The sequence below is a fragment of the Pan paniscus genome, chromosome 19 (genome assembly GCF_029289425.2).
Source record: "Pan paniscus chromosome 19, NHGRI_mPanPan1-v2.0_pri, whole genome shotgun sequence".
In the NCBI taxonomy this organism is placed as follows: domain Eukaryota; kingdom Metazoa; phylum Chordata; class Mammalia; order Primates; family Hominidae; genus Pan; species Pan paniscus.
Genome location: NC_073268.2, coordinates 28,546,134 through 28,573,903, shown reverse-complemented (window position 1 = coordinate 28,573,903; position 27,770 = coordinate 28,546,134). Strand labels below are relative to the sequence as shown.

At 45.2% G+C, this 27,770-nt stretch overlaps 1 protein-coding gene and 3 pseudogenes across 7 annotated transcripts; all 4 read right to left on the bottom strand.

Annotated features, from left to right (window-relative positions):
* Window positions 1-238: 238 nt before the first annotated feature.
* On the bottom strand, window positions 239-7,415 carry LOC134729427 (leucine-rich repeat-containing protein 37A-like; annotated as a pseudogene).
* LOC100990840 (leucine-rich repeat-containing protein 37A2-like) lies at window positions 239-9,426 on the bottom strand (annotated as a pseudogene). The gene has a single exon (XR_008954984.2). The product of XR_008954984.2 is annotated as a leucine-rich repeat-containing protein 37A2-like (transcript).
* On the bottom strand, window positions 239-13,963 carry LOC117976505 (leucine-rich repeat-containing protein 37B-like; annotated as a pseudogene).
* RDM1 (RAD52 motif containing 1) lies at window positions 239-26,779 on the bottom strand. 6 transcript variants are annotated; one of them, XM_003817971.5, is made up of 7 exons: window positions 26,631-26,779; window positions 26,075-26,254; window positions 21,516-21,638; window positions 20,602-20,770; window positions 18,572-18,670; window positions 16,203-16,288; window positions 239-14,460 (listed from the first exon to the last, which is right to left on the bottom strand). In XM_003817971.5, exons 1-7 carry the CDS (start codon window positions 26,724-26,726, stop codon window positions 14,359-14,361), a joined length of 855 nt encoding a protein of 284 aa, XP_003818019.4. In that variant the 5' UTR covers window positions 26,727-26,779; the 3' UTR covers window positions 239-14,358. The 6 variants fall into 6 exon arrangements, 4 of the variants coding, with proteins under 4 accessions (XP_003818019.4, XP_003818020.4, XP_008969505.1 ...); XM_003817972.6 differs by lacking the exon at window positions 18,572-18,670 and having other exon boundaries at window positions 14,094-14,460; XM_008971257.6 differs by lacking the exons at window positions 239-14,460; window positions 16,203-16,288 and adding an exon at window positions 17,057-17,340.
* Between the last annotated feature and the right edge of the window lie 991 nt (window positions 26,780-27,770).

The window sequence follows — 27,770 nt, the reverse complement described above, 5'->3', positions numbered from 1 at the left end:
AAATGCAGACTCCTTTGTATGGCATTCAAGTGTTGACAATTTGGCCCCAGACTACTTTTCAACCCAAACCCCAGCCATCCCAGCCTGCGACTTCATTGTGAAACGATAGAGGGGACCAAAAAAGCATGAGCTTTGAAGAGAGTGTGGTATTGTAGAGGAGAAAAAGTAGTTATCTTTTCCTCACCCATTGTTTCATGGATGACAGACACCCTTATAACAAAAGACAGATTAACAAGAATAAAGCATAACAAATTTATTTAATTTTAAAAATCAAAGTCTTGCATGACACTGGAACCTTCAGAAATGACACAAATACCCAGGGGAAAACTGCTGTTTTTTTATGCTTAGGTTTGATGAAGAATGGGCTGTAAACCAAAAATAAAATTTGAAGCCCTTCAGCCATCTGAATGGGCACCTCCTCTCGGCCAAGGGCATTCTAAAGTTAACCTGAAAAACTAGTTCAGGTCATGATCGGAAGGGGGGAGTCAGACACACCTTGTTACCATTAACGTCAAAAAGATCTTAAGACTGATAGAACAGACTCTTGAAGTCTGATAAGAAATATTTAAAATCTACTCTCTCTGAAGCCTGATACCTGGAGGCTTCATCTGCATGATAACAGCTTGGTCTCCACAACCCCTTATGGTAACCTAGACATTCCTTTCTAATGATTCCAGGTTTTTAGGTAATAACTCAACCAATTGCCAATCAGAAAATCTTTGAATCCACCTATCTGGCCCTCCATCAAAAAAAAAAAAAAAAGTCTTCAGTTATTCAAATAGTTGTTTTCCCATATGTATTGTGCCACTTTTCTCTCCTGCTTTCAAAATTTTCTCTTTTTTTGCTTTCAGCAGTTTGACTTTGATATGCCTAAGTATAGGTTTCTCTGGATCAATCCTATATGGGGTTTGCTGACCTTGAATTTGTAAATTCAAGCCTTTCAGAAAATTTGGGAAGTTTTCTGTAATTATTTCTTTATATTTTTCCCACTTCATTCTCTTTCCTCGGCTTCTTCACTTCAAGTGTCCGTATGTCGATGAAAAGAGTTGAACTGTAAAATATTTGAAGATATTTATTCTGAGCCAAATATGAGTGACCATGGCCCATGACACAGCCCTCAGGAAGTCCTGAGAACATGTGTCCAGGGTGGTCAGGGCGTAGCTTCGTTTTACACATTTTAGAGAGGCATGAGACATCAATCACATACATTTAAGAAATACATTGGTTTGGTTCAGAAAGGTGGAACAACTCAAGGTGGAGTTGGGGGCTTTCAGGCTATAGGTGAATTTAAACATTTTCTGGTTGACAATTAAGGTTGAGTTTGTCTCAAGACCTGGGATAGATAGAAAGGGAATGTTCAGGTTACGATAAAGATTGTGGAGACCAAAGTTCTTTTGAAGTCTTATAGTGGCTGCCCTTAGAGAAATAGGTGACAAATGTTTCCTATTCAGATCTTAGTGAATCTCTTTAGGATTGGGAGGTTCTAGAAGAAAAAGATCTAGCTATGTTAATAGAGATGCTTTACAGATACAAAATTTCTCCCACAAAGAAAAGCTTTGCAGGGCCATTTAAAAATATGGAAAAATAACATGTTTTGGGGTAAAATATTTTGATTTTCTTCTTTGTCTTGTAATGTTATGACACAGTCAGGCTGGAAAGTAAATCATGATATATAGGGTTAAATAAGACCCATCTGATGAGAATTTACGATTTGTAGGGCATGACTCCTCAGACCCCTTAGATAGGAATTCAGGCAAGATAAAAAAATTAGTCCATACTTATGCTAGATCCTTTTTTTTTTTGAGATGGAGTCTCCCTCTGTCGCCCAGGCTGGAGTGCAGTGGCGCGATCTCGGCTCACTGCAAGCTCTGCCTCCCGGGTTCACACCATTCTCCTGCCTCAGCCTCCTGAGTAGCTGGGACTACAGGCGCCTGCGACAACACTTGGCTAATTTTTTGTATTTTTAGTAGAGACGGGGTTTCACCATGTTAGCCAGGATGGTCTGGATCTCCTGACCTCGTGATCTGCCTGCCTTGGCCTCCCAAAGTGCTGGGATTACAGGCGTGAGCCGCCATGCCCGGCCCATATTCACATATTTAACTGTGGTATTAGGCAAAGTTGAACTACTTCTGAATACGGAAGACACATCTAGAGATGAAAATACCATCTTACAATTAAACGAACTTACAATGTCTGAGGAGAGCTGAGTTGGAGATGGAGTCATGGGCTCTTGATAGATTTGGCGGAAGTTCATCATTTCCAGGGGTATTTAGCTGCTGAATGATAATCTTTTGCTGGTCTTTCAAATGTTTAAACTGCTCAGGGGATATTAAAGGCTGAGCTGGGGCCCTGTGTTGGGTTAAAACTTCAACCTGATAGGTGAACTCTGGAGTCATGGTAACCATGTGATCCACAGGCTTAACAACGACATGGTGAAATGTTGGAGGCTGAACTTCCTCATGACTTATAGGAGAAACTATTACTCTGTGATGCTCTGGAGGTTGAGCTACAACTTCATTAGGGAGCTCTGAAGGCTGAGCTGGGGCATCTTGCTGGGTTGGAGAAGACTCGACCTACTCAGGGGTCTGTGGATGCTCACCTGAAGCCTCCTACTGTATTGGAGAGGGGTTCTCATCTTTAGTAGGTTCTGGAGATTCAACTGAAGTCTCCTGTTGAACTGGTAAAGGTCCAGTCTCTTCCGATGACTCTGTAGGCAGAGGCGGGGCCCCATGCTGGATGTCAGAATGTTCCATGTCATTAACTGGCCCTGAGAGCTGAGCTGTAGCCTCCTGATGGACTGGAGAAGTTCCCACCTCTGCAGTAGGCTGTGTTGCTATGGTGAGCTGCGTATCTGGAGGCTTAACAGTGACACTGGGAAAATCTCAGTGTTGAACTTGATGGTGACCAGGAGGTGGAACTGTTACTTGATGTTCTGGAGGCTGGGCTGGGGTCTCCTGCAGGCTAGAGAGGACTCAACTTCCCCAGAAAACCCAGAAGGCAGACCTGGCTGCTCCTGCTCACTGGGGAACGTTCAGCATTCACATGAGGACCTGGAGGCTCAGTTGTGGCCTCCTGTTGGGTTGCAGAATGTTACACCTGCTCTGGATGCTGGTTTGGGGCCTCCTGCTGGGCTGGAGAAGAGTCAGTGTCCTTGGTAGGCTCTGAAGTTATGCTAATCTCTACATCTGCAGGTTTAACTGTAATGCTCGGCAAGGTATAATGAGCTTGATCCTCACCCTGAGTTTGAACTGTCACTTCATGATTCAGTGGAGTTTGAGCTACACTCTCTATAGAAGACTCTGGAGGCAGAGTTGGGGGTCTCCTGGGTCTGAGAAAATTCCACCTCCCCAGAAAACTCAGAAGGCTGAGCTGGCTGCTCCTGCTGACTGGGGGAAGGTTCAGCCTCCACAGGAGGACCTGGAGGCTCAGCTGGGGTCCCTTGCTGGGGGCAAAATATTTCATCTCCTCAGTGCACTCTGGTGTCTGAGCTGGGCCCTCTAATTGGGTTGAGGAAGAGTCCACCTCCCTGGGGTTCTCTGGAGGCTGAGCTGCAGCCTTGTCTACCAAATTTCGACCATACCTGTAATCATGACTTTGCCTAGACTGTACTCCCATTTGTCTTCTATTTAACAAATTATAGCTACACTTTAAGTCCCAAGTAAGTTTTAGCTTATTGATGTAGCTTTCCCTGATCTCCACACCTCAAGGATCACAGATTCTGGTGAATCCTAGCACCGATGGTCTGCATTATCTTGTAGTATTTCATTATATATACCTCCTTTTCATGCCTAGTCTCTTTCTTCCCTCCTATCATTTTCATTTCTGAAGACAGTATCATACTTGGCCAAAGGTTGACAGAAAACGACTGCTACATATAGAAAGTCAGGGACAAAGATGCGTTCTGGACATAACTAAAGGACTGAGTAATCATGTTAGCAGCCAACACTCCCACATATGCTAGGCACCGATGTAAGCAATACATGTATGCACTCACTTAAATCTCACAACAATCCTATGGCATGGTAACTAGCATAATCCCCAGTTTAAAGATGAGGAAACTGAGTCACAGAGAAGAATAACTTGCTCAGGGTAACCAAGCTAATAAATGACAGACCTGGGTTCAAACCCAGGCAGCCTGGCTACAGAATCAACTCTTAACCACTTAGAGCATCATCACTGAGATGGGAAGAGGGACAGGCTGCTGTAAAGAGGGTGAAGTGAAAATGGGAGGAGAGCCGCTGTTAAGCAATGATGTGATGGGGCTAAAGGAAAGTGGATAAGAAAAGGGTTAAGAGCAATCACAAGTAAAAGACCAGAGAAGGGGCCTAACAGTAAAGGAGAACCAGGAGAAGGAAGAATTGACAAGAAAGGTGAAAGCAGAAAGTCCGCTGTCAGTTCGGTTTGGTGAGATAAAGGAGGCCCAGGAAGGCCTCCACGAAAAGGCTGTCATGTCAGGCAGGACACAGAACAATTGAGGAAAGACGATTCTCACAAGATGGTGAAGGTGTCATTGCAGGTGCTGGGCTCTGGTACAGGCACTTGGTGGAGCCTCTGCTTTGGGCTGAGATCAATACATGAGAGTGTTTCATCTCTGCAGGTACAGAGATCACATATGTTGGTGCTTGTAGAGGCCTTCTGTTCCTCCTGTGCAGTTAAAGCCTTATTTTGGGCATAACTTTCAGACTGCACCAGTGAATTCTGAGTAGGTTCTAGTTCAGAAGGTGAAATGTGTGACTTCAGTCAGGTTTCAATGCTGAGTCTGAACTTGGTCTGGATGTGGAGCTGTAGTCTTGTCCAGGCCTGTAGAATGTTGTCTCTATGGTGAGTTCTGGAACTATGGCAAATCCCAGGTCTGAAGGCTGAGTCGAGGTCTCCTCCATGGTTGGAGAAGTTTTAACCTCTGTAGTAGGTTCTGTAGTTATGGTAAGCTCCAGGTCCAAAGATTGAACTGTGAATTGAGTCAGGTTTGGATGCTGAGCCTGGTTCTTGTCTGGAGGTGGATGTGTCACTTCAGGATGCTTTGGAGGAGGAGCTGTAGTCATCGGGGCTGTAGAAGGGCAGAGCTTGACCTTGGCTTGGTGTTGGAATGGGTATCTGATAATAATACACAGGCGGTTGAGCTACAAACTCCTTAGGTAGCTCTGGAGGCCGAGTTGGGGTCTTCTGCATGGTTGGAGAAGGTTCAATCTCCATAGAGGATTCAACCTCCATAGAGTTAAGGTAAGTTTCAGACCCAAAGGTTGAACTGTGACTTGAATCAGGTTTGAATGTAGAGTCTGAACCTGGTGTGGATGTGGAAGTGTCACCTCAGGGTGCTTTGGAGGAACTGTAGTCTTTTTCAGGGGTGTAGAATGTTCAACCTCTGTAGTGGGTTCTGGAGTTATGGTAAGTCCACCAGGTCCAGAGGTTGAACTGTAACGCTAGGTGACATTGGATGCTGAGCTTGATCCTGACCCGGTGTTGGAACACTCACCTCTTGATATACTGGAGGTTGGGGTACAAATTCCTTAGGAGGCTGAGTTGGGGTCTCCTGCATGGTTGGAGAAAGTTCAATTTCTGTAGTGGATTCTGGAGTGATGATAAACCCCAGGTCCAAAGGTTGAAGTGTGACACTGGCCAGTGTTGAAAGCTGAGCTTGATCCTGACCTTGTGTTGGAATTGTCACCTCATAATGAGGTGGAAGTTGAGCTACAACCTCCATAGGTGGTTCTGGAAGTTGATTTGAGTTCTCCATGGTTGGAGGAAATATATTCTCTGTAGTAGGTTGTGGAGTTGTGGTAAGTTTCAGATCCAAAGTTTAAACTGTGACCTCAGTTAGGTTTGTGTGCTGAGCCTGCACATGGTCTGGAGTTGGAAGAGTCACTTCAGGGTGTTTTGGAGGAACTGCAGTTTTTCTCAGGGTTGTCGAATGCTCAGCCTCCTTTGTGGATACTGGAGTTATAGTAAGCCCTAGGTCTAAAGGTTGAAATGTGACACTGGGTGACACTGGATACTGAGCCTGGTCCTGCCTTGCTGTTGAAATTATCATCTCATAATGCATTGGATGTTGAGCTGCAACCCGCTTAGGTGGCTCTGGAAGCTGACCTGGGACCATCTGCTGGCTTGAAAGTTCTATATTCCTGGGGGGCTCTGAAGCCTGAACTGTGGCCTCCTACTGGTTTGGAGAAGGCTCTGCCTCCATAGGGGGTATGGAGTCTGAGCTGGAAAGTTTTGCTGAGTTAGAGAGGGTTCCACTTCCTGAGGGAGCTCTGGAGGCAAAGATGGGCTATCTGCTGGACTGGTGAGGGTTCTACCACAATAGAGGGCTCTGAAGACTGAGCAGGGACTGCCTGCTGGACTGGAGAGCATTCTACCTTTTTAAGTGGCTCTAAAAGCTGAGTTGGGGCCTGCTGTAGGACTGGAGATAGTTCAACCTTCTCAGGTGGCTCTGATGGCTGAGCTGGTATCTCCTGCTTTGGTGGAGGATTGACCTCTTTTGTGGACTTCAGAGGATGACCTGAGGCTTCCTGCTGGGTTGCAGATGGTTCAACCTCCTTAGCAGGCTCTGTTGGCTCAGCTGGAAACTCTTGCTGGACTGGAGAAGGTTCTACCTCCTTAGGGGGATTTGGAGTCTGAGCTGTAGCCTCTTGCTGGGCTGAAGATTCACTCTCTTCAGGAGACTCCAGAGGTAGGGAAGGGGAATCAGGCTGGGCTAGAGAAAAGTCAGTCTGCTCACTGGAAATAGGAGGGTTGTCCTGCTGGACTGGAGAAGGTTCAACCTCTATAGTGACTGCTGTAGGTATGGTAAACTCTATATCCACATTTTTAACTGTGATTTTAGGCAAAGTTGAATTATTTCTGAATATTGAAGACAGATCTTCAGGTGAAAAATTCCATCTCATCATTCAATGGACTTACAATGTCTGAGGAGAGCTGAGCTGGAGACCAAGTTGTGGGCTTTTGAGCAAGTGGAGAAAGTTCATCATTTTCAGGGGTAGTTAACTGCTGAATGATAATCTCTTGCACATCTTTCAAATGGTTAAACTTCTCAGGGGACATTAAGGACTGAGCTTGATGGTGAGCTGGAGGTGAAACTGTTACCTCATAATGTTTTCAAGGCTGAGCTGGAATCTCCTGCTGGGCTGGAGAAAATTCAACCTCCCAGGAGACTCAGAAGGCTAAGCTGGCTGCTCATGCTCACCGGGAAAAGGATCAGTCTCCACAGGAGAACATGGAGGCTCAGTTGGGGCCTTCTCTTGGGTTGTGGAAGTTTCCACCTCCTCTGGAGGCTAGGTTGGGGCCTCCTGCTGGACTGGAGAAGATTCATTATCCTTGGCTCTCAAGTTATGCTAATCTCTATATCCACAGGCTTAACTGTAATGCTTGGCAAGGTATAATGAGCTCCATCCTCACCCTGACGTTAAATTGTCACCCATGATTCGGTGGAGTTTGAGCTGCACTCTCCATAGAAGACTCTGGAGGCTGAACTGGGGTCTTCTGCTGGGTCTGAGAAGGTTCAACCTCCCCAGGAAACTCAGAAGGCTGAGCTGGCTGCTGCTGCTTACTGGAGGAAGGTTCAGCTGCCACAGGAGGACCTGGAGGCTCAGCCGGAGTCCCTTGGTGGGTTGCTGAAGATTTAATCTCCTCAGGGTGCTCTGGTATCTGAGCTGGGGCCTCTAATTGGGTTGAGGAAGAGTCCACCTCCTTGGGTTTCTCTGGAGGCTGAGCTGTGGGTCGTTCTACTCAATTTCGACCATACCTGTAACCATGCCTTTGCCTAGACCGTACTCCTATTTTTTCTTATTTAACAAATTATAGCTAATTTTTAAGCCCCAGGTAAAGTGTTAGTTTACTGATGCAGCTTCCCCTGACCTCCATAATTCAAGGATCACAGATATGGTGAATTCTAGCACTGATGGTCTGCATTATGTTTTAATACTTTATTATTTACACCTCCATTTTTATGCTTATTCTTTTTCTTCTATCATTTTCATGTTCCAGAGACAGTGTCATACTTGTCCCTGGGTTGGACACAAAACGGGTGCTACATATAGAAAGTCAGGGACAAAGATGAGTTCTGAACATAACTAAAGAGCTAAGTAATCATGTTAACAGCCACCACTCTTACATACACTAGGCACTGATGCAAGTATTACAGGTATTCACTCACCTAAATTTCACAACAATCCTATGAAATGGTAACTAGAATAATCCCCAGTTTAAAGATGAGGAAATTGAGTCACAGAGAAAAATAACTTGTTCAGGGTAACCAAGCTAACAAATGACAGACCTGGGTTCAAACCCAGTAACCTGGCTTCAGAATCAACTCTTAACCACCTAGAGCACTATCACTGAGATGGAGAGACAGACTGCTGTAAAGAGGGTGAAGTGCAAATAGGAGGACAGCAGCAGTGAAGCAAATGATGTGATGGGGCTAAAGAAAAATGGATAAGAAAAGGATTAAGAGCAATCACAAGTAAAAGACCAGGGAAGGGGCCTAATAGTAAAGGAGAATGAGGAGAAGGAAGAAATGACAGGCAAAGGCAGAAGCAGAAAGTCAGTTGTCCATGTGGTTTGGTGAGATAAAGAAGGCCCAGGAAGGCCTCCAGGAAAAAGCTGCTATATCAGACAGGACACAGAGAACAATTGAGGAAAGGTGATTCTTACAAGATGGTGAAGATGCCATTGTAGGTGCTAGGCTCTGGCACAGGCACTTGGCGGAGCCTCTGCTTTGGGCTGATGTCAATACATGACAGCGTCTCATCTCCACAGGTACAGAGATCACATATGTTGGTGCTTGTGGAGGCCTTCTGTTCCTCTTGTGCAGTTAAAGCCTTATTTTGGGTGTAACTTTCAGACTGAACCAATGAATCCTGAGTAGGTTCTAGTTGAAAGGTGGACCTCTGACTTCAGTCAGGTTTTGAAGCTGAGTCTGAACCTGGTCTGGACGTGAAGCTGTAGTCTTGTCCAGGGCTGTAGAATGTTCAATGTCTGTATGGGGTCTAGAGTTATGGCAAGCCCCAGGTCTGGAGGCTGAGTTGAGGTCTCCTCTGTGGTTGGAAAAGTTTCACCCCTGTAGTAGGTTCTGTATTTATGGTAAGTTCCAAGTCCAAAAGTTGAACTGTGACTTGGGTCTGGTTTGAATACTGAGCATTGACCTTTGTCTCGTGGTGGAAGTGTCACCTTAGGGTGCTTTGGCAGAGGAGCTGTAGTCATCATGGCTCTAGAAGGTTCAACCTTTGTAGTGAATTGTGGAGTAACGGTAAGCCCCAGATCCAAAGGTTGAACTGTGACACTGGGTGAGGTTGGATGATTAGCTTGATCCTGGCCTTCTGTTGGAAGAGACATCTCATAATAATACCCAGGAGGGTGAACTACAACCTCCTTAGGTAGCTCTGGAGGCTGAGTTGGGGTCTTATGCATGGTTGAAGAAGGCTCAACCTCCATAGAGGATTCTGGAGTTAAGGTAAGTTTCAGATCCAAAGGTTGAAATGTGACTTGAGTCAGGTTTGAATGCTAAGTCTGAACCTGGTGTGGATGTGGAAGTGTCACCTCAGGGTGCTTTGGAGGAACTATAGTCTTCTTCAGGGGTGTAGAATGTTCAACCTCTGTAGTGGGTTCTGGAGTTATGGTAAGTCCCAGGTCCAGAGGTTTAACTGTAATGATGGGTGATATTCAATGCTGAGCTTGATCCTGACCTGGTGTTGAAATTGTTACCTCTTGAAATACTGAAGGTTAAGGTGTAACTTCCTGAGGATGCTGAGTTGCGGCCTCCTGCATGGCTGGAGAAAGTTCAACCTTTGTAGTGGATTCTGGAGCGATGGTAAGCCCCAGGTCCAAAGGTTGAAGTGTGACACTGGCCAGTATTGAATGCGGAGCTTGATCCTGACCTTGTATTGGAACTGTCACCTCATAATGAGCTGGAGGTTGAGTTACAACCTCCATAGGTGGCTCTGGAAGCTGAGTTGAATTCTCCATGGTTGGAGAAAATATACTCTCTGTAGTAGGTTGTTGATTCGTGGTAAATTTCAGATCCAAAGGTTGCACTGTGGCCTCAGGTTTGTGTGCTGAGCCTGCACATGGTCTGAAGGTGGAAGGGTCACCTCAGGGTGTTTTGGAGGAGCTGTAGTCATCCTCAGCATTATAGAATGCTCAGCCTCCATAGTGGGTTCTGGAGTTATGGTAAGCTCCAGGTGTAAATGTTGAAATCTGACACTGGGTGATACCGGATACTGAGCTTGGTTTTGGCCTGCTGTTAGAATTGTCATCTCATAATGCTGGATACTAAGCTTGGTCCTGGCTTGCTGTTACAATTGTCATCTCATAATGCATTAGAGGTTGAGCTGCAACCCCCTTAGGGGGCTCTGGAAGCTGAGCTGGGACCATCTGCTGACTTGAAGGTTCTGCCTCCTTAGGAGGCTCTGGAGCCTGAACTGTGGCCTCCTGCTGAGCTGGAGAAGGTTCTGTCTCCATAGGGGGCTCTGGAGTCTGAGTTGGAACCTCCTGATGAGTCAGAGATGGTTCCACCTCCTGAGGGAGATTTGGAGGCAAAGATGGGGCCATCTGCTCTGTCGAAGAGGATTCTACCACCATAGGGGGCTCTGAAGACTGAGCAGGCACTGTCTACTGGACTGGAGAGCATTCTACCTCTTCAGGTGGCTCTAAAAGCTGAGTTGAGGCCTGCTGTAGGACTGAAGATGGTTTGACCTTCTCAGGTGGCTGATGGCTGAGCTGGTATCTCCAGCTATGGTGGACTGACCTCTGCAGTGGACTTTGGAGGATGACCTGAGGCTTCCTGCTGGGTTGCAGTGGTTCAACCTCCTTAGGGAGCTCTGGTGCCTCAGCTGGGGACTCTTGCTGGACTGGAGAAAATCCACCCCTTTAGGGGAATCTGGGGTCTGAGCTGTGGCCTCTTGCTGTGATGGAGATTCAATCTTTTCTGGAGAATCCAGAGGTGGGGAAGGGGTATCATGCTGGGTTGGAGAAAAATCAGCCTACTCAGTGGGAATAGGAGGATTGTCCTGCTGGACTGGGGAAGGTTCAACCTCCATAGTGACTTCTGTAGGTATGGTGAGGTCCATATCCATATTTTTAAATGTGGTATTAGGGAAAGTTGAATTATTTCTGAATATTAAAGATAGATCTAGAGGTGAAAATACCATCTCATCATTCAATGACCTTACAAAGTCTGAGCTGGTGACTGAGTTGTGGGCTCTTGAGGGACTGGAGGAAGTTCATCATTTTCAGGGGTATTTAGCTGCTGAATAATCATTTCTTGCTGGTCTTTCAAATGCTGAAACTGCTAAGGGGACATTGAGGACTGAGCTGGGGCCCTGTGTTTGGTTAAAATTTCAACCTGTTAGGTGAACTCTGGAGTCATGGTTACCATGTGATCCACAGGTTTCACAGTGTCACTGTGCAATGTTGGAGGCTGAACTTGATCATGACTTAGAGAAACTGTTACCTCATGATGCACTGGAGATTAGCTATAACTTCAATAGGGATCTCTGAAGGCTGAGCTGGGGTCTATTGCTGTGTTGGAGAAGACTCAACCTCCTCAGGCATCTGTGGATACTCAGCAGCAGCCTTCTGCTGGGCTGGAGAGAGGTTCTCATCTTTAATAGCTGGAGATTGAACTGAAGTCTCCTGTTTAACTGGTAAAGTCATCTTCTGATGACTATGGAGGCAGAGTTGGGCCCCCGTGCTGGGTCATGGAAGGTTCCACATCATTAACTGCCCCTGAGAGCTAAGCTGTAGCCTCCTGGTGGATTGGAGAAGTTCCCACCTCTGCAGTAGGCTCTGTTGCTATGGTGAGCTGCATAACTGGAGGCTTAACAGTGACAATGGGCAAATCTGAATGCTGAGCTTTATGGTGACCTGGAGGTGAAACTTTTACTTCATGATGTTCTGGAGGCTGAGCTGGGGTCTCGTGCTGGGCTGGAGACGATTCAACCTCCCCTGAAGACTCAGAAGTCTGAGCTGTCTGTTCTTGCTCACTCGGGGGAGATTCATCCTCCACAGGACTTGGAGCCTCAGTTAAATCCTGTTGGTTTGCAGAAGTTTCCACTCCCTCTGGAGGCTGGGTTGGGACCTCCTGCTGGGCTGCAGAATATTTAGTCTCTTTGATAGGCTCTGAAGTTATGGTCATCTCTACATCCACAGGTTTAACTGTCATTTGTATAATGAGCTTGATCCTCACCCTGAGTTTGAACTGTCACCTCATAATTCAGTGCAGTTTGATATGCACTCTCCATAGAGAACTTTGGAGGCTGAGCGGTGGCCTCCTGCTGGGTCTGGGAAGGTTCAACCTCCCCAGGAAACTCAGAAGGCTGAGCTGGCTGTTCCTGCTCACTTGGAGAAGGTCTGGCCTCCAGAGGAGGAACTGGAGGCTCAGCTGGGGTCCTGTGCTGGGTTGTAGATTTCATCTCCTCAGGGCACTCTGGTGTCTAAGCTGGGTCCTCTAACTGGGTTGAGGAAGGGTCCATCTTCTCAGGGTGCTCTGGAGGCTGAGTTGTGGCCTGTTCCCGGCTTGATGTAAGTTTCTTATCTGGCTTTGGACTTATTGTAAGCTCCAAATCCACATGTTTGACTGTTACATTGGGCAAGTGTGAGTGATGAGCTTCACTCCAACTTTTTTTGTTTGTTTGAGATGGAGTCTCACTCTTTCGCCCAGGCTGGAGTGCAATGGTGCAATCTCAGCTCATTGCAACCTCCACCTCCCAGGTTCAAGCGATTCTCCTTCCTCAGCCTCCTGAGTAGCTAGGATTACAGGTGCTCACCACTACACCCAGCAAACTTTTGTATTTTTAGTAGAGACAGGGTTTCACCATGTTGGTCAGGATAGTCTCGAACTCCTGATCTCAGGTTATCCACCCTCTTTGGCCTCCCAAAGTGCTAGGACTACAGGTGTAAGCCACTGCACCTGGCCTCACTCCAACTTTTTAATGCAACATTTACCTGATGATGTATTCATAACTGAGCTACAATCTCTTCAGGGCAGGTAGCAGCTGTGTTGGGGCCTCCTGCTCTGTTGAAGAATGGACCCCCTTAAGGGACTGAGAAGGAAGAGCTGGGGCCTCCTACTGGGTTGAAGAAGTTTCTACATATTCAGGGACCTGTGGAAGCTGTGCTGGGGCTTCTTGCTGGAGTGAAGATGACTGGATCTCTTGGAGGGTCTGTGGATTTTGAGTTTCGGGCTCTAGATAGAATTGGCAAAAGTCCAACTTGCTCATGGGGCCCTGGAGGCTCATCTTTCACCTGGACTTCTGGAGGAAGGCTGCCCAGATACAGTATATCCATACCTGAATCTAAATACTAAATGCTTGTAAAGTTTGTTTCTGACACTGAGGTTTTGATACAAATCGGTGTGGAGTTCCAACAACAACCTTAGCAAGCCTCCGATGCTTAGGTAGATCTTTCTTCTTCAGGTTTTTGGGTGAAACACTAATCTTCATTGCTTTTGAATTCTGACTATCTAGAGGTGGAACAAGTATTTCATATGCCTGATGATCTGCAGCCTGATCTAGACTTACAGTTTGAACCTTACTTTTGAGGCAAAGAGGCCGAGCTACCGTCTGGTTCTGATCCCAGTCTAGCATTGGAACCAACTCTGGGAGCCTTTCTTGTGAGTCAGCTTATCATTTCGATCCTGGTGTGCAACAGCGAACTTCTCTGGCCCCAGGGGCAGCTCTCCAGCTGAATCTGTGTCCAGAAATGGAACCAAAGTCTCAGTCGGTTCCTGAGGCGAGGCTGACATCTGGGTGGCAGTAGAGGACCTCAGGTTATCAAAGCTCCCGGGTCTGTATGGGGGTGGGGGTGGATAAACGCATAGGGAGGTTCCGGGGGGAGATCGGAGGAGCGCCAAGCCCAGGGCTCAGTTGGCCTCAGGGGGTCGGAGGTCAGCTGGAGTGGGCCCTGGACCCACTCCAGAGGCTGAGCCTCCTGGACTAGTAGTCACAGTAGTTGTCACGTGAGGAGGGGCCATAGGGACCAGAGACGCAGCCGGTACTTGACAGAAGTTGGCATCCTGCACTGAGCAGAAGCCATTATGGCAGCCACCAGATGCCCGCGCCCTTAGCAACCGCGGCCCCGCCTCGTCCGTTATTTACCATATCTTTATCTAGGCAACCTTTATTAAGTTCCGTTCGAGATCCGCTCCTCGTCACCAGGGCGATCTTATCCCACAATCCTACCCAAGCCTCCCTTCCCACTCCACCAGAACACCCCTTCCCTCCCCTTCGCCAGGAAAGATTTGGGCGGCCGACCCAGGTGGTTCCAGGACTCCAGCAGCCTATAGTGGTGGGGCGGGGTGGGGTGGTAGGGGCACGGCAGAGCTTCCCAAGGAAGTTACATGACCTCGCCTTGGGATATTCAGGAATGCTAGTCAAGTTCTGGCAGCCTGAACTCTTCCTCCTCCAAGCTGAAATCCGAGAGATACTCTTCCTCCTCTTGGCCATACTGCTTCCAGGGAGAGCAAGGGACCTGCAAAATGTGCGCTAGTTAGGGTGTCAGGCAGAACGCACATTACGGTCATTCATTCCAAAATGTTGCCGTTTTTGCTAAACTTTCCATATCCTTTGTTGCATGTTTGATAATTCACCACTCTATTAGGTAGGGGCTGCCAGGGAATAAGTGAAGACTCCACATTTTCTGTAGGAGGGGTTTTGGGAGGTGGGCAATTCATTCTGGGAGAGAAGTTTGAACTGTCATCCTGCCTTGACTTAACACAGCCATTACCCTAGAAATTACAGCGCCACTCTTCAGAGGTCTACCCTGTGTGCACACATGGAGAAGAGGCTTAGGTTGTTAAAGTCAGCTGTTAAGTAATTTCCTGAAATGCGACTATAACTGGAACCCAGCTGACTTCCTCCACAGCCATTGTTACCTATTTTATTACTCATTGTCTGGCACAATCACCAGCATGTGAACTCTAAGAACGTGCTTCATCTTATGCCAGTGCCTAGCATAGATAGGTATATGGTGCAGATTAATGGTTTTACAATGGAAGGGATTCCAAGACTTGCCTCATTTAGGGATGGATCTATTGTTATAATCAGATTTCTGAAATCAGTGCTGACTTTCTCTCACATTTCACAGGAAGCTAGACTTCTTAAAGCTTGAAGTTTCCTTGAGGGGTTTTATTTAAATTGAATTAAAATAACTATTTTACAGGGAAAAACTTCAAAACGTTTTGCAACTTTGGGGTGAAAGTTAAATAAAACACTCTAGCCCCAAATTAAGTTCCTACTGAAAAAAAACACTTTTGCTACTTTTTAAAAAAACATTCCATATGTAGTAAATAATGACTGTTTTCTTTCAGAGATTAATTTAGAAACTTAATCCCTATTTAAGAGCTTTCATATACAGTCATGCGTTGCTTGCCATGTGAGGGGAAGCTTGAGAAATATGTCATTAGGTGATTTCACCCTTGTGCTAACATCATAGCATATACTTCCACAAACCTAGGTGGTATAGCCTACAGCACACCTAGGCTATATGGTATGGCCTATGGCTCCTAAGCTATAAACCTGTACTGTATGTTACTATACTGAATACTGAAGGCAATTGTAACATAACGGAAGGTATTTGTGTATGTAAAATGTAAAATGTACAGTAAAAATACTGTTTAAAAGATAAAAAATGGTATAGCTGTATAGGGATAGCTCCATTATACTCTTATGGAACCACCATCATATATGTGGTCTATTGTTGACCGAAACATCATTTTGTAGCACATGATTGTAACTGATTTACAGAAAGATCTCAGCAAAATATTCTACCCAAGATATACGGGAGATATTGAGATCCAGGTAATAAACTGTATTTGAAAGGCATTATAGTTTTCGAAAGCTGTAGTGCGATCATTCTTAAGGCCAGTTACTTTCTCCCCATATCTCTGGGATCCTGTTTGAAGAAAGTTCTAAAAAGGCCTGTGTTCAAGCAGCCTGGAATCCCTAACTCCTGGAGGAAGACTAATCCCTCTCCTGTGTCCACAACTGTAGTAATACTCTGATAGTCCTCAGTTCTCCTCTCCAAACTTCAAATAAGCGGTCAGAGCCAAAGGTCAAGACTTCAGGAAAAGCCCCAGAAATACTCTGCACTCAAAAGTAGTATCAGTTTTACATTTTCCTAAGAATGAAACAAATTATCCTCCAAATTATGCTGCTTTTTTTGAATTATGGTTACACTGGCTATGTTACCCCTGAGTTTTTATCTTCACATACTTGAATTAAACCGTGTAGTTCTTCTTCGCATCTGACATCTACGATGTCTTCACTGGGTCTGTACTCCACAGCTATTTTACCACTTTCTGAAATAAAGTTAGCGACGATCAATTCAGAATCTTTTTCATTCTAAAACTTCCTGCATATAATGGTAGCACCCCATGATGAAACATTGTTTTGGTTTCTAAAAGCAGAAAATAAGAGCATTTTCCTGGAAGTTTCCTTATCTCCTCATCTCACACTTCAGTTTTTTCTTTCTTTCTTTCTATTTTTTTTTTAGAAGACAGGGTGTCTCACTCTGTCACCCAGGCTGGAGTACAATGGCACTGTCACAGCTCACTGCAGCCTGGAATTCCTGGGATCAAGTGATCCCCCTGGCTCACCCTCCAGAGTAGCAGGGACTACAGGTACACACCACTGTGCCTGCCTAATTTTTTTTTTTAGAGACGTGGTCTTGCTTTCTTGCCCAGGCTGGTCTTGAACTCCTGGCTTTAAGTGGTCTTCCTGCCTTGGCCTCCCAAAATGCTGAGATTACAGGTGTGAGTCACCATGTCTGGACTCACACCTCAGTTTTTAACATATGTATGAAATATCAACCATATTCGGTACAAAGGACTTTATGATCTTACAGATAGGAACTAAGGAATAACATAAGAAATAAAAAATGTGGAAACCAAAATGTTCAATCATAATATGACTAAATGGTAAGGCATCAGATGGGGGTCAAAGCAAGTTCAAATTTGGAATACAGACCACTGGGCTAGTAGACACTTCACATTAGAAGCAATGGCCAGGTGTCTACTCCTTTTGAACCAAAATTCATTCCACCAGATACAATGAACAAAGCTTCTGAGAGAGAGAACATTTGAACATTTTATTGGCAGACACAGGCTCACATACCCTTATAGACAATAGAACTACCTTCAAGGCAAACTAGAGCCATCAGGCTTTTGGTCTAAGAAGTTTTCAGTGTGTGCAAGATACCTTTGTGTATTAGGGAGAGGTAAACAACACACACACTTCGTTTGGTTCTTAAATGTTGTTACTCAGACTTGACAGTTGATGACCAAGGAAGTAAGACTTTCACTAGAAGGGCTGTTGCCCAGGTTGGAAAGCTGAGAGCAGTCAGGGCCACCTCCTACAAGCAAATAAAGGTCTGTGGTAACTTAATTAGGATCTCTCAGTCTCTAAGCCTTTAGGGCTGTGAAGCAGAAGAGCAACTCTGTTCAGGGACTCTTTGCTAATCGTCAGGCTTCCTTTGGGCACAGCCTATAAGATTCGTGCCACTGTAGAATTCAATAGGGAATACAAGCAATAGGGAATACATTCAATAGCATGACCAATTCCAAGGCTCACAGCAAAGCAGCTGATTGTTGTATAAGAATCATACTTGCCCAATGTGTCAGTGCCAGAAATGAAAGCTGAAACTGAATTCTTGATTCAGGAAACATAATCTAATAAACTCTTCAGCAGAGAGCTTATTTATTCAGAGATAAATCAACAATGACAATAATAGTTAAATATGTCTGCTTATCTTGTAAGTGTAGCTCCGAGTTTTTACATTTGTCATCTCATTTACTCTTACAATGTCCTCCATAAGGCTGACTGAATTACTAACCCCAGTTTATAGATGAAGAGACTGCAGCTTAGAGATATTAAGTATTTTCAAATCTCTCTGGCTATAAGACCTAAAATTGCATTAAAAAATCTTTTTTTTTTTTTTTTTTTTTTGAGATGGAGTCTCGCTCTGTCACCCAGGCTGGAGTGCAGTGGCACAATCTTGGCTCACTGTAAGCTCCACCTCCCAGGTTCACGCCATTCTCCTGCCTCAGCCTCCCAAGTAGCTGGGACTACAGGAGCCCGCCACTACGCCCAGCTAATTTTTTTGTATTTTTAGTAGAGACGGGGTTTCATCGTGTTAGCCAGGATGGTCTCCATCTCCTGACCTCGTGATCCGCCCATCTCGGCCTCCCAAAGTGCTGGGATTACAGGCGTGAGCCACCGCACCCGGCCTAATTGCATTAAAAATCTAAGAGACAGAGTTAGGACTCAAATCCATGCATCCAAAACTTATAATCACTATTCTGTATGATAGGCAAGCAATTAAAGAAGACCTGGCTTAAACATTTTCTGTGGGAACTGAGGCAAGTCTTTTCACATCTGTAAACTGGGGACAATATTTGCTGTCATTTTTTTTCACAAATGTCACACAGAACAAATTTGAGCCTGTTGGTGTGAAATAATTTAGCAAATGAAAGCATACTATAGAGTGCTTTAGATATCAATATTTTTATTCAATTAACTTTTCAAAATGAGTTTATTTGCTTACTGAAACTGAAGTACTTCAAGGATGATCAAGACAGTCTTACCTAGAACAACAATCAACAGTTTCTGGAATGCATCTGACAAAGCCTTCTGAATAGCAAGCTTCTGGACTGTCTTCCTTTTCATAAGGAATGATAACGGTCCTAAATCCAACCAAAACAAATGGATTTAAGGTGCCTATTTGAATGATAATTGCTATATGTTTAAAAAATAAAAAAGCATCCATGATTCTTAGCTCAAAACCTTCATGACTAAGGGCAGACGGCACAAGCGTATGGTTGAATGGCTCTGTTATAGGTACATCCTGGCAGGGCCCATTTTTACTACCTCCATCTAGTAGGGAAGTTCCTGAAGTACTAGAAGGGAGATAAGAGCCAAGAACCTGGCACATGTCTCACATCACCCAGAGATTTCAAATTGATCAGTTAAGGCTACACTCCTACAGACCCTACCCTCCTATGCATCAAGGGCTGGAATCACTCATCGAAAAAGGTTTGGTTGGCTGGACCTGGTGGCCCATGCCTGTAATCCCAGCACCTGGGGAGGCTGAGGCAGGTGGAGGCCAGGGGTTCAAGAACAGCCTGGTCAATGTGGTGAAACTTGAGGCCAGGAGTTCAAAAACAGCCTGGCGGACATGGTGAAACCCTGTCTCTACTAAAAGTGCAAAAATTAGCCGGGTGTGGTGGCACACGTGTAATCCCAGCTACCTGGGAGTCTGAGGCACAAGAATAGCTTGAACTGGGAGGCGGAGGTTGCAGTGAGCCGAGATCATGCCACTGCACTCCAGCCTGGGCGACAGAGTGAGATTCTGTCTCAAAAAAAAAAAAAAAAAAAAAAAAAAGAGGCTAGGCACAGTGGCTCATGCCTGTAATCCCAGCACTTTGGGAGGCCAAGGTGGGCAGATCACTTGAGGTCAGGAGTTTGAGAGTAGCCTGGGCAACATGGTGAAACCCTGTCTCTAATAAAAATACAACCACAAGAAAATAGCCAGGTGTGGTGGTAGGCACCTGTAACCCCAGCTACTTGGGACGCTGAGGCAGGAGAATCACTTGAACCTGGGAGATGGAGGTTGCTGTGAGCCAAGATCACGCCAGTGCACTTCAGCCTGGGCGACTGAGTGAGGCTCCATCTCAAAAAAGAAAAAACTTTGGTACAGATAATCTGGCTCCTCCCTGGGCATCACCCCCAGGAGCCTACTCCACTCCATTAGCCTACAGCCCTGCCTCTGACTTCAAACCCTAAGCATGATGGCCATGAATACTAAAAAAATACTCAACATCAGTATCAACTGAGTACCCTTTCTAGGTATCTATATTAGACACTTTTTCTGCTGAAACCCTTTTATGAGTAAAAAAAGGAACTGAATGTTTACACAAAAGTTTATGTAAATCTTTAGATGATGACCTGGCATGGGGGCTCATGCCTATAACCCCAGCAACTTGGGATCCTGAGGCAAGAGGATCACTTGAGGCCAGGAGTTGGAGACCAGGTGGGACAACACAGAAAGACCCCATCTCTAAAAATAATAATAATAATAATAATTAGCCAGGTGTGGTGGTGCACGCCTGTAGTCCTCGCTACTCAAGAGGCTGAGGCAGGAGGATCCCTTGAGCCCAGAAGTTGGAGGTTACAGTGAGCTATGATCATGCTACTGCATTCTAGCCTGGGCAACAGAGCAAGATCCTATCTCTAAAAAATAATAAATAGATAAAAAAAAAATCTTTAGATGGTTTTGCTGGGATAACCGAGAGCTACAAGAGACACATATTTGAAGGACTATTTTAGTTCGAAGCAAGTTCTTAACCAAAAACTGTAAAAACATTACTTCCTTCTTCCTCCTAAGCTTCTCGGCAGGAAGTCAGCTGTACGATTTTAAATTTAAAGGTTCAATCAGGTATTGCCTACAGTAAAACCCTATATTGTAAGACAGAAAAACTCTGCCCAGGACTTCAGTAGCTCAGAGAGGGAGGGGCTTGATATGTATCTGAAAAGATGAGTTTTGGAAAGTAAGAAAAAAAGAAAGATCCTTTCCACTCCAAATCCCTACCCTCCTCCACTCCCAGTGAAAACAGACCTTCCTCCACCTTATCCATAGGCTCCTCCACCAAGCCAATGCCAGGACTCCTGCAATCATAGGATGGCAACACCACTTCTAAAGCACAGAAGAACTTCAGGCTTTGCTTCGGAAGTGGCACCATGCTATCTTCATTTTCCCTTTCTTCAAGGTCAGAAAGCTCCTGAAGCTGTAAGGATATTTAATGTAAGGTCCTTCCTGGGGTCTTAATGTAGGCTTCAAAATGTTTTGTTATTAAAAGTAAAAACTTGGCTGGGCGTGGTGGTTCACGCCTGTAATCCCAGTACTTTGGGAGGCCGAGGTGGCAAGTGGATCACGAGGTCAAGAGATTGAGACCATCCTGGCCAACATGGTGAAACCCCGTCTCTACTAAAAATACAAAAATTAGCTGGGCGTGGTGGTGGGCGCCTGTAGTCCCAGCTACTTGGGAGGCTGAGGCAGGAGAATTGCTTGTACCCAGGAGGCAGATTTTGCAGTGAGCTGAGATAGCGCCACTGCACTCCAGCCTGATGACACAGCGAGCCTCTGTCTCAAAAACAAAACACAACAAAACAAAAACCCAATAAAAAAAAGAAAACCCAAAAAACAACTACACTCCAGTCATTCAAGCTAACAGATGAGGTGTCCTATGGCTTCAAAATCAAGTTAGATTTGCAAATGAATTGCTAGATAGAGACAACCATTTTTTATTATATGCCACAAAAACAGTGGAGAAAATTACGGATACCACCATCCAATTGACTGAGATTATTAATTCTAGGTAGCAGGCCAATTCAGACATGTCAGTTTATCCTCAATGGTAGAGGCCTCTCACATCACCTCCCTACAATCCAGTTCAATACTTCTGTCTAAAATCTAGGATTTCAATGTTGAAAGGAGAGTGTGGTAAGTGAAAAAAAATCTACAAGGTTTACCTTGATGATCCTTTTGGACCACCCATTGAAACCAAAGTAGTAATTCGCCAGTTCTTGGCATTTGGAACTGTTCAGGGCAAGGGCTTGATGTTGAACTGCCTTATGTCTGGTGCCAAGACGAACCTAAAATCATAAGAGATAGACCCATAAATATCACAACCGCTAGAGATTTTATTTTGGATAGATCTGAGATTTGTCAATACCAAGTGTGCAATGAAAAATTGTTACTGTCTTCCCATTCAGTAGTTCCTGCTTGAGAATATGACCTGAATATAGATAAGATGAACCCACCACCCATCCCCCTCCCCAAGTTACTAACCCGTTAAAAGATGAAATAACACCAGGTGCAGTGGCTCACCCTTGTAATCCCAGCACTTTGGGAGGCTGAGGCAGGTGGATCACAAAGTCAGGATATCGAGACCATCCTGGCTAACATAGTGAAACCCCGTCTCTACGAAAAATACTAAAAATTAGCCAGGCATGGTGGCACGTGCCTGCAGTCCCAGTTACTCAGGAGGCTGAGGCAGGGGAATCGCTTGAACCTGGGAGGCAGAGGTTGCAGTGAGCCGAGATGGTGCCACTGCACTCCACCCTAGGTGACAGAGTGAGACTGTCTCAAAAAAAAAAAAAAGGAAATACCAATACTTCTATAAATTTTACACGCAACTGAAACAACGAGAGGTATATCTGCATTTACGTGCTTCTTTGAGAACGCAAATATCTACTGAGTGTTAATTCTTAAAACATTTTATCCATTTTTGTGGATTTCTTACATCACAAGTTTTCCTATATATTTCATTTTTTAAGTGTAGTATATTATATTCATGAAATTCAAATGATACAAATAAAGTCAAATTTATTTGTATTAGAAATTAATAAGAATTAACAGTAAAGTTCTTTTTTTTTTTTCTGAGACGGAGTCTCGCTCTGTCACCCAGGCTGGAGTGCAGTGGCGCGATCTTGGCTCACTGCAAGCTCCGCCTGCCAGGTTCACGCCATTCTCCTGCCTCAGCCTCCCGAGTAGTTGGGACTACAGGCACCTGCCACCACGCCTGGCTAATTTTTTGTATTTTTTAGTAGAGATGGGGTTTCACCGTGTTAGCCAGCATGGTCTCGATCTCCTGACCTTGTGATCTGCCTGCCTCGGCCTCCCAAAGTGCTGGGATACAGGTGTGAGCCACTGCGCCTGGCCGTAAAGTTAATTCTTTATTGATTTGTTTATGCACCTTCCTCTATCACTGGTTTATAAGTTCCTTAAGTCCCAGATGAAACCATAGCTTATTCTTTTTTCATTTCCAGAACTAAGCATAGTTCTTGGCATATAATAGAGCACAGATGATCTATCGATTGAATGAATAAAACAATGAGCAAGTAAAAAATGAAATTACTTTCTCCAACTGAAAAGAAGGAGAAATGCCTGTTGGGAAAGAAATGAAGACCAGTTTTTAAACGTTGAGTGCCACTGGCGAGACCGGCCTGTATCGTGAGTCACAGTGGAGCCTTTCCAGACAACCAGGAAGCTTCAGAAAAACTCTGAGCCTCTGGGTGGCACAGACAGCTGTCAGCTTGGATAACTTTGCAGCAACCATTTTCCTTCATTTCACCAAAAAAAAAAAAAAAAAAAAAAAAAGAACCAAAAAACCCTCTTGGCCGGGCACGGTGGCTCACACCTGTAATCCCGGCACTTTGGGAGGCCGAGGCGGCAGATCACTTGAGGTCAGGAGTTCAAGACCAGCCTGGCCAACATGGAGAACTCTTGCTTCTACCAAAAATACAAAAATTAGCTGGGCGTGGTGGTGCATGCCTGTAATCCCAGCTGCTCTGGAGGCTGAGGCAGGAGAATCAATTAAACCCGGGAGGCAGAGGCTGCAGTGAGCTGAGATCATGCCATTGCACTCCAGCCTGGGTGACAGAGCAAGACTCCATCTCAAAAAAACAAAACGAGAAAACCAAACAAAAAAACAAAAACCCAAAAAGCAAAAACAAAACCCTCTCAGGTGCCTTAGGCCTTTCCTTGATTTTACTTTAAAACATTATTCTCTTTTCTGTATTTAGAAAGGCAAAAAAGACAGGAACTAAGTGTACGTGCTAAAGTAGAAAAGAACACTTAAACTAGATTACAGTGGGGGGTGAGTAGTAACTGAAAGCTTTGAGTTTAGTAATAAATCTAGTATGAATGCCCTCTCATCTCACCTATCTATTGAGTTGTAGAACATTTCCTTCATTATTGTCTCAGTGATAGGCTTTATGCTGTGAAATTCTCAAAACCTAAAGCTTATGAAATGGTCTCAATGTCCAAAGAGCACTAAAAACTCATTACTTGCAAAATGATACCAAGTAAATGTTTCATAATCTTAGTTGTACCTTTATAATATTTGAGTGGCTATGTGAAATGGTCACAGGTTAGAAACAGACCATAGTTCAAAAGTTAAATAATATCTCACAGGTAATCATTTCAGTCACAGAAAGTGGAACCAGGATTGAAGAGGGTGTTGAACAGGCTAAGAGGGCATTGAACAGGCTACTGAAGTGGGAGTAGTATACCTAGAGTCATTACTAAGCAGAGTTCTCAGATTTGATCAAGGTTAATTCAATGAGGAATGGAATATAGAGAAGAATAGGCAGCAAGATTAGTAGGAAGCTGTCAGATCAAGTAGCCAATCAGGAATTGAAATGGTCCTTGAAAAGGGAAAGATGACTGAATTGAGGCATACAATGAGATATCATTCTGTGGCTCTGGGAAAGTATAATTGGTTGGCATGTTAATATGGAATAGGGTTTCTACAATACCGCTTAAAGAATGTTCCCATCCTCTCAGAACTGAAGGGAGTTTCAAACAGGCAGTTTATGAGCCATGGTGAGCGTGATGATGATGATGTGATAATGATGATACAGTCTCCTTTATGTAACAGCTGGCAGAAGACCTGGTCACACCCACACATTTTAAATTCACATAAAACTAAATATATAGGCTGGGCGTGGTGGCTCACGCTTGTAATCCCAGCACTTTGGGAGGCTGAGGCGGGTGGATCACCTGAGTTCAGGAGTTCGAGACCAGCCTGACCAACATGGAGAAACCCCATCTCTACCAAAAATACAAAATCAGCCAGGCGTGGTGGTGCATGCCTGTAATCCCTGCTACTTGGGAGGCTGAGGCAGGGGAATCGCTTGAACCTGGGAGGCGGAGGTTGTGGTGAGCTGAGATCGCACCATTGCACTCCAGCCTGGGCAACAAGAGCGAAACTCCGTCTTTAAAAAAAAAAAGTAAATATATAATATATGGCTGGGCGCAGTGGCTCACACCTGTAGTCCCAGCACTTTGGGAGGCTGAGGTGGGTGGATCACTTGAGGTCAGGAATTCGAGACCAGACTGGCCAACATGGCAAAACCCCATCTCTACTAAAATACAAAAATTAGCCAGGTGTGGTGGCAGGTGCCTGTAGTCCCAGCTACTCAGGAGGTTGAGGCAGGAGAATCACTTGAACCCGGAAGGCAGAGGTTGCAGTGAGCCAAGATCATGCCACTGCTCTCCAGCCTGGGTGACAAAATGAGACTCCATCTCAAAAAATAAAAATAAAAAGTAAATATAGCTGGGCATGGTGGCCTGTACCTAGCTACTTAAGAGGCCGAGGCAGGAGGACTGCTTGAGGCCAGGATTTAGAGACCAGCCTGGGCAGACAGGGATACTCTGTCTCTAAAAAAGTTAAAAAGTAAATATAAGCAGAAGTCGTCTGGCGAAGACTTCATTCATTCAGTCATTTTTTAGAGATAGGGTTCCACTCTGTGGCCCAGGCAGGAGTGCAGTGATGCAATTATTGCTCACTGCATCCTCAAACTCCTGGCCTCAAGCGATCCTCCCACCTCAGTCTCCCAAGTAGCTGGGACTACAGGTGCATGCCACATCTGGCTGATGTTTAATTTTTTATTTTTCTTTCTTTCTTTTTTTGAGATGGAGTCTCACTCTGTCACCCAGGCTAGAGTGCAGTGGCACAATCTCGGGTCACTGCAGCCTCCACCTCCTGGGTTCAAGTAATTCCCATGCTTCAGCCTCCCAAGTAGCTGGGACTACAGGCGCATGCCACCATGCCCGGCTAGTTTTTGTATTTTTAGTACAGATGGAGTTTTGCTATGTTGCCCAGGCTGGTCTCAAACTGCTGGCCTCAAGTGATCAGCCCGCCTCGATCTCCCAAAGTGCTGGGATTACAGGCATGAGCCACGGTGCCCAGCCTTATCTTTACAATGTTTTTAGAGATGGGGTCTCATTTTGTTGCCCAAGCTGAGATTTCTTAAAAAGGGACAGCATAAAATGACATGAGGTTTAGCATCAGTAGGTTTTAGTTCAATCTCGAGTTTCCATAATTCTTGTCAGGAACCTTAAACAAGTCACTCAACCACCTTGAGTTTGAGTTTCTTCATCTAAAAAACCCAGAGAACTGGAAGATTAGTGTGGCAATGCATCTGAAAATATTCTGTAAACCAGAGTGCTAGACAAATGCTAACCTATTATTGAATTCAGCACTTCATTTCAGCGGAGCTAGGAATTCCATATTTGGACCCACCTTGACTGGAGATTTCTGAAAAAGCTGCTTCCGGTCGCATGCCTTTTGGGCTCTGTGGGCAGCCCTTGCAGAATAAAACTTAATGACGGCATAGAAACCAGGATGGGCCACTGCAGCATTTGGGAAGACCCGGACTGAATACAGAAGGCCAAACTGGGAAAATGCTGTGAACAGAGAATGCTGTGGGGGTGGGACAAGTAAATGCATGAAATCTCACGCCCAGAAAACAAAACCGCACATGCCCTCATATTCCCCAAACCTCTCTTCGCGAAGGATGCGATTCAAAACACTTCCCACTTAATCAACAGGTTTTCCTCTTAAAATCCTAAACTTTAAGAAGCACTGGAAGGTAAAACGTTCTGACGGTGGAGAGATACCTCTCTGGGACTCTAAAAATCTGTTGGGGGTCGTCAGTTGTCAGTTGGGATCCCCTTTATAATTAAGAGTCCTTCAGCGGAGGCTCAGGCAGGTGAGGGTCTGAGGCAGGACTCCGGAACTCCCAGTCAGCGGGTGGGCAGCATTCTCCATCCCTCCCTCCATCCTGGCCCCGGCTCACATGCAAAGCCTCGGCCGTGGGTCCGGAGCTCAGCTCCCACACTAGCAAGGTTTTGTCACTCTCGATGGGAACCGCAAAAGGTACCAACTCCGCCATCCTCCCTTCACCGCGCCTGCGCGGCTAACCGTCGCCCCAGCATTGCGCCTGCGCAAGGCACGCCCGCGCTTTTTTAAAAAGAGACGCATGCGAGGGGCGGGGCCGGGGCTCGGATCGCTCCCTTGCCCCTCCTACCTAGGGCCGGCCTCTGAGTCTGTTCCCCTCCTCCAGTCACAGTCACAAGATCCCTGAGTTTAGAGCTTCCGTTCAATGCATGTTTAGGGTAAAGTCCCAAAATAGGCTGACAGGATGGAAGGGTAGGGACGTGTTTATAGCAGCCAGCTTCATCTTCACTCCTGAAGGAGATTAGGGTACTAAGTATTAGCACTATCTACTGAGCTTGTGGGAAATAACCACGAAAGATGCAATCTTTTGACTTAAGAGGTTTTTTTAAGAGTTTAAAATTGCAAATAAAAGTATAACTCACTAAACCATTAACAGTCTGGCATGAAATCCTTAAAAAGAATTCCCTGACTGTCCTACGTCATTCTGGTGAATCGTGTATGTGTACTTGTGGGGGTCAGATGATGTGACAGGTTGGAGGTACGAGTGAGAAGGAGAGATTAATTTTGAAAAAAGAAAAACAAACAAACAAACAAAAAAACCCACAAAGAATAAGTCCAAATAAGGCACCAACATTGGAGCTGATGGTGTCTGAGAAGGGTAGGTGTCATAATCAGCTACGTGGTGGAGGAGCGTAATCAACTGGTGGCTTCATCATACCCACTGCCCAGAAAAGCTGATTTACTGAGACAGTGTTATTGAAATAGGCAAAGAGTTTCATAAGCACAGAACCAGCTAAATAGAAGACCGGAGTTTTACTATTACTCAGCTTAGCCTCCCTGAAAATTTGGAAGCTGGTGTTTTTTAAAGGATAATTTGGCAGTCAGGGGGCCAGGGAATAGGAAATGCTGACTGGTTGGGTCAAGGATGAAATCATAGAGAGTCAGAGCTTGTGTTCTTGTGCTGAGTGAATTCCTGGTTGGGGGCCGCAAGACCAGATGAGCCAGTTTGCCCATGTGAGTGGTGCCAGCTGGTCCATCA

Bases quoted from the DNA above. Each gene is read 5' to 3' on its own strand.
- RDM1 (XM_003817971.5), bottom strand. From the start codon at position 26,726: ATGGCGGAGTTGGTACCTTTTGCGGTTCCCATCGAGAGTGACAAAACC. The intron at 20,771-21,515 runs GTAAACCTTGTA...ATATCCTTACAG, and splicing joins GGTCCAAAAGGATCATCAAG to CTTCAGGAGCTTTCTGACCT. The intron at 16,289-18,571 runs GTAAGACTGTCT...ACTTTATTTCAG, and splicing joins ACTGTTGATTGTTGTTCTAG to AAAGTGGTAAAATAGCTGTG.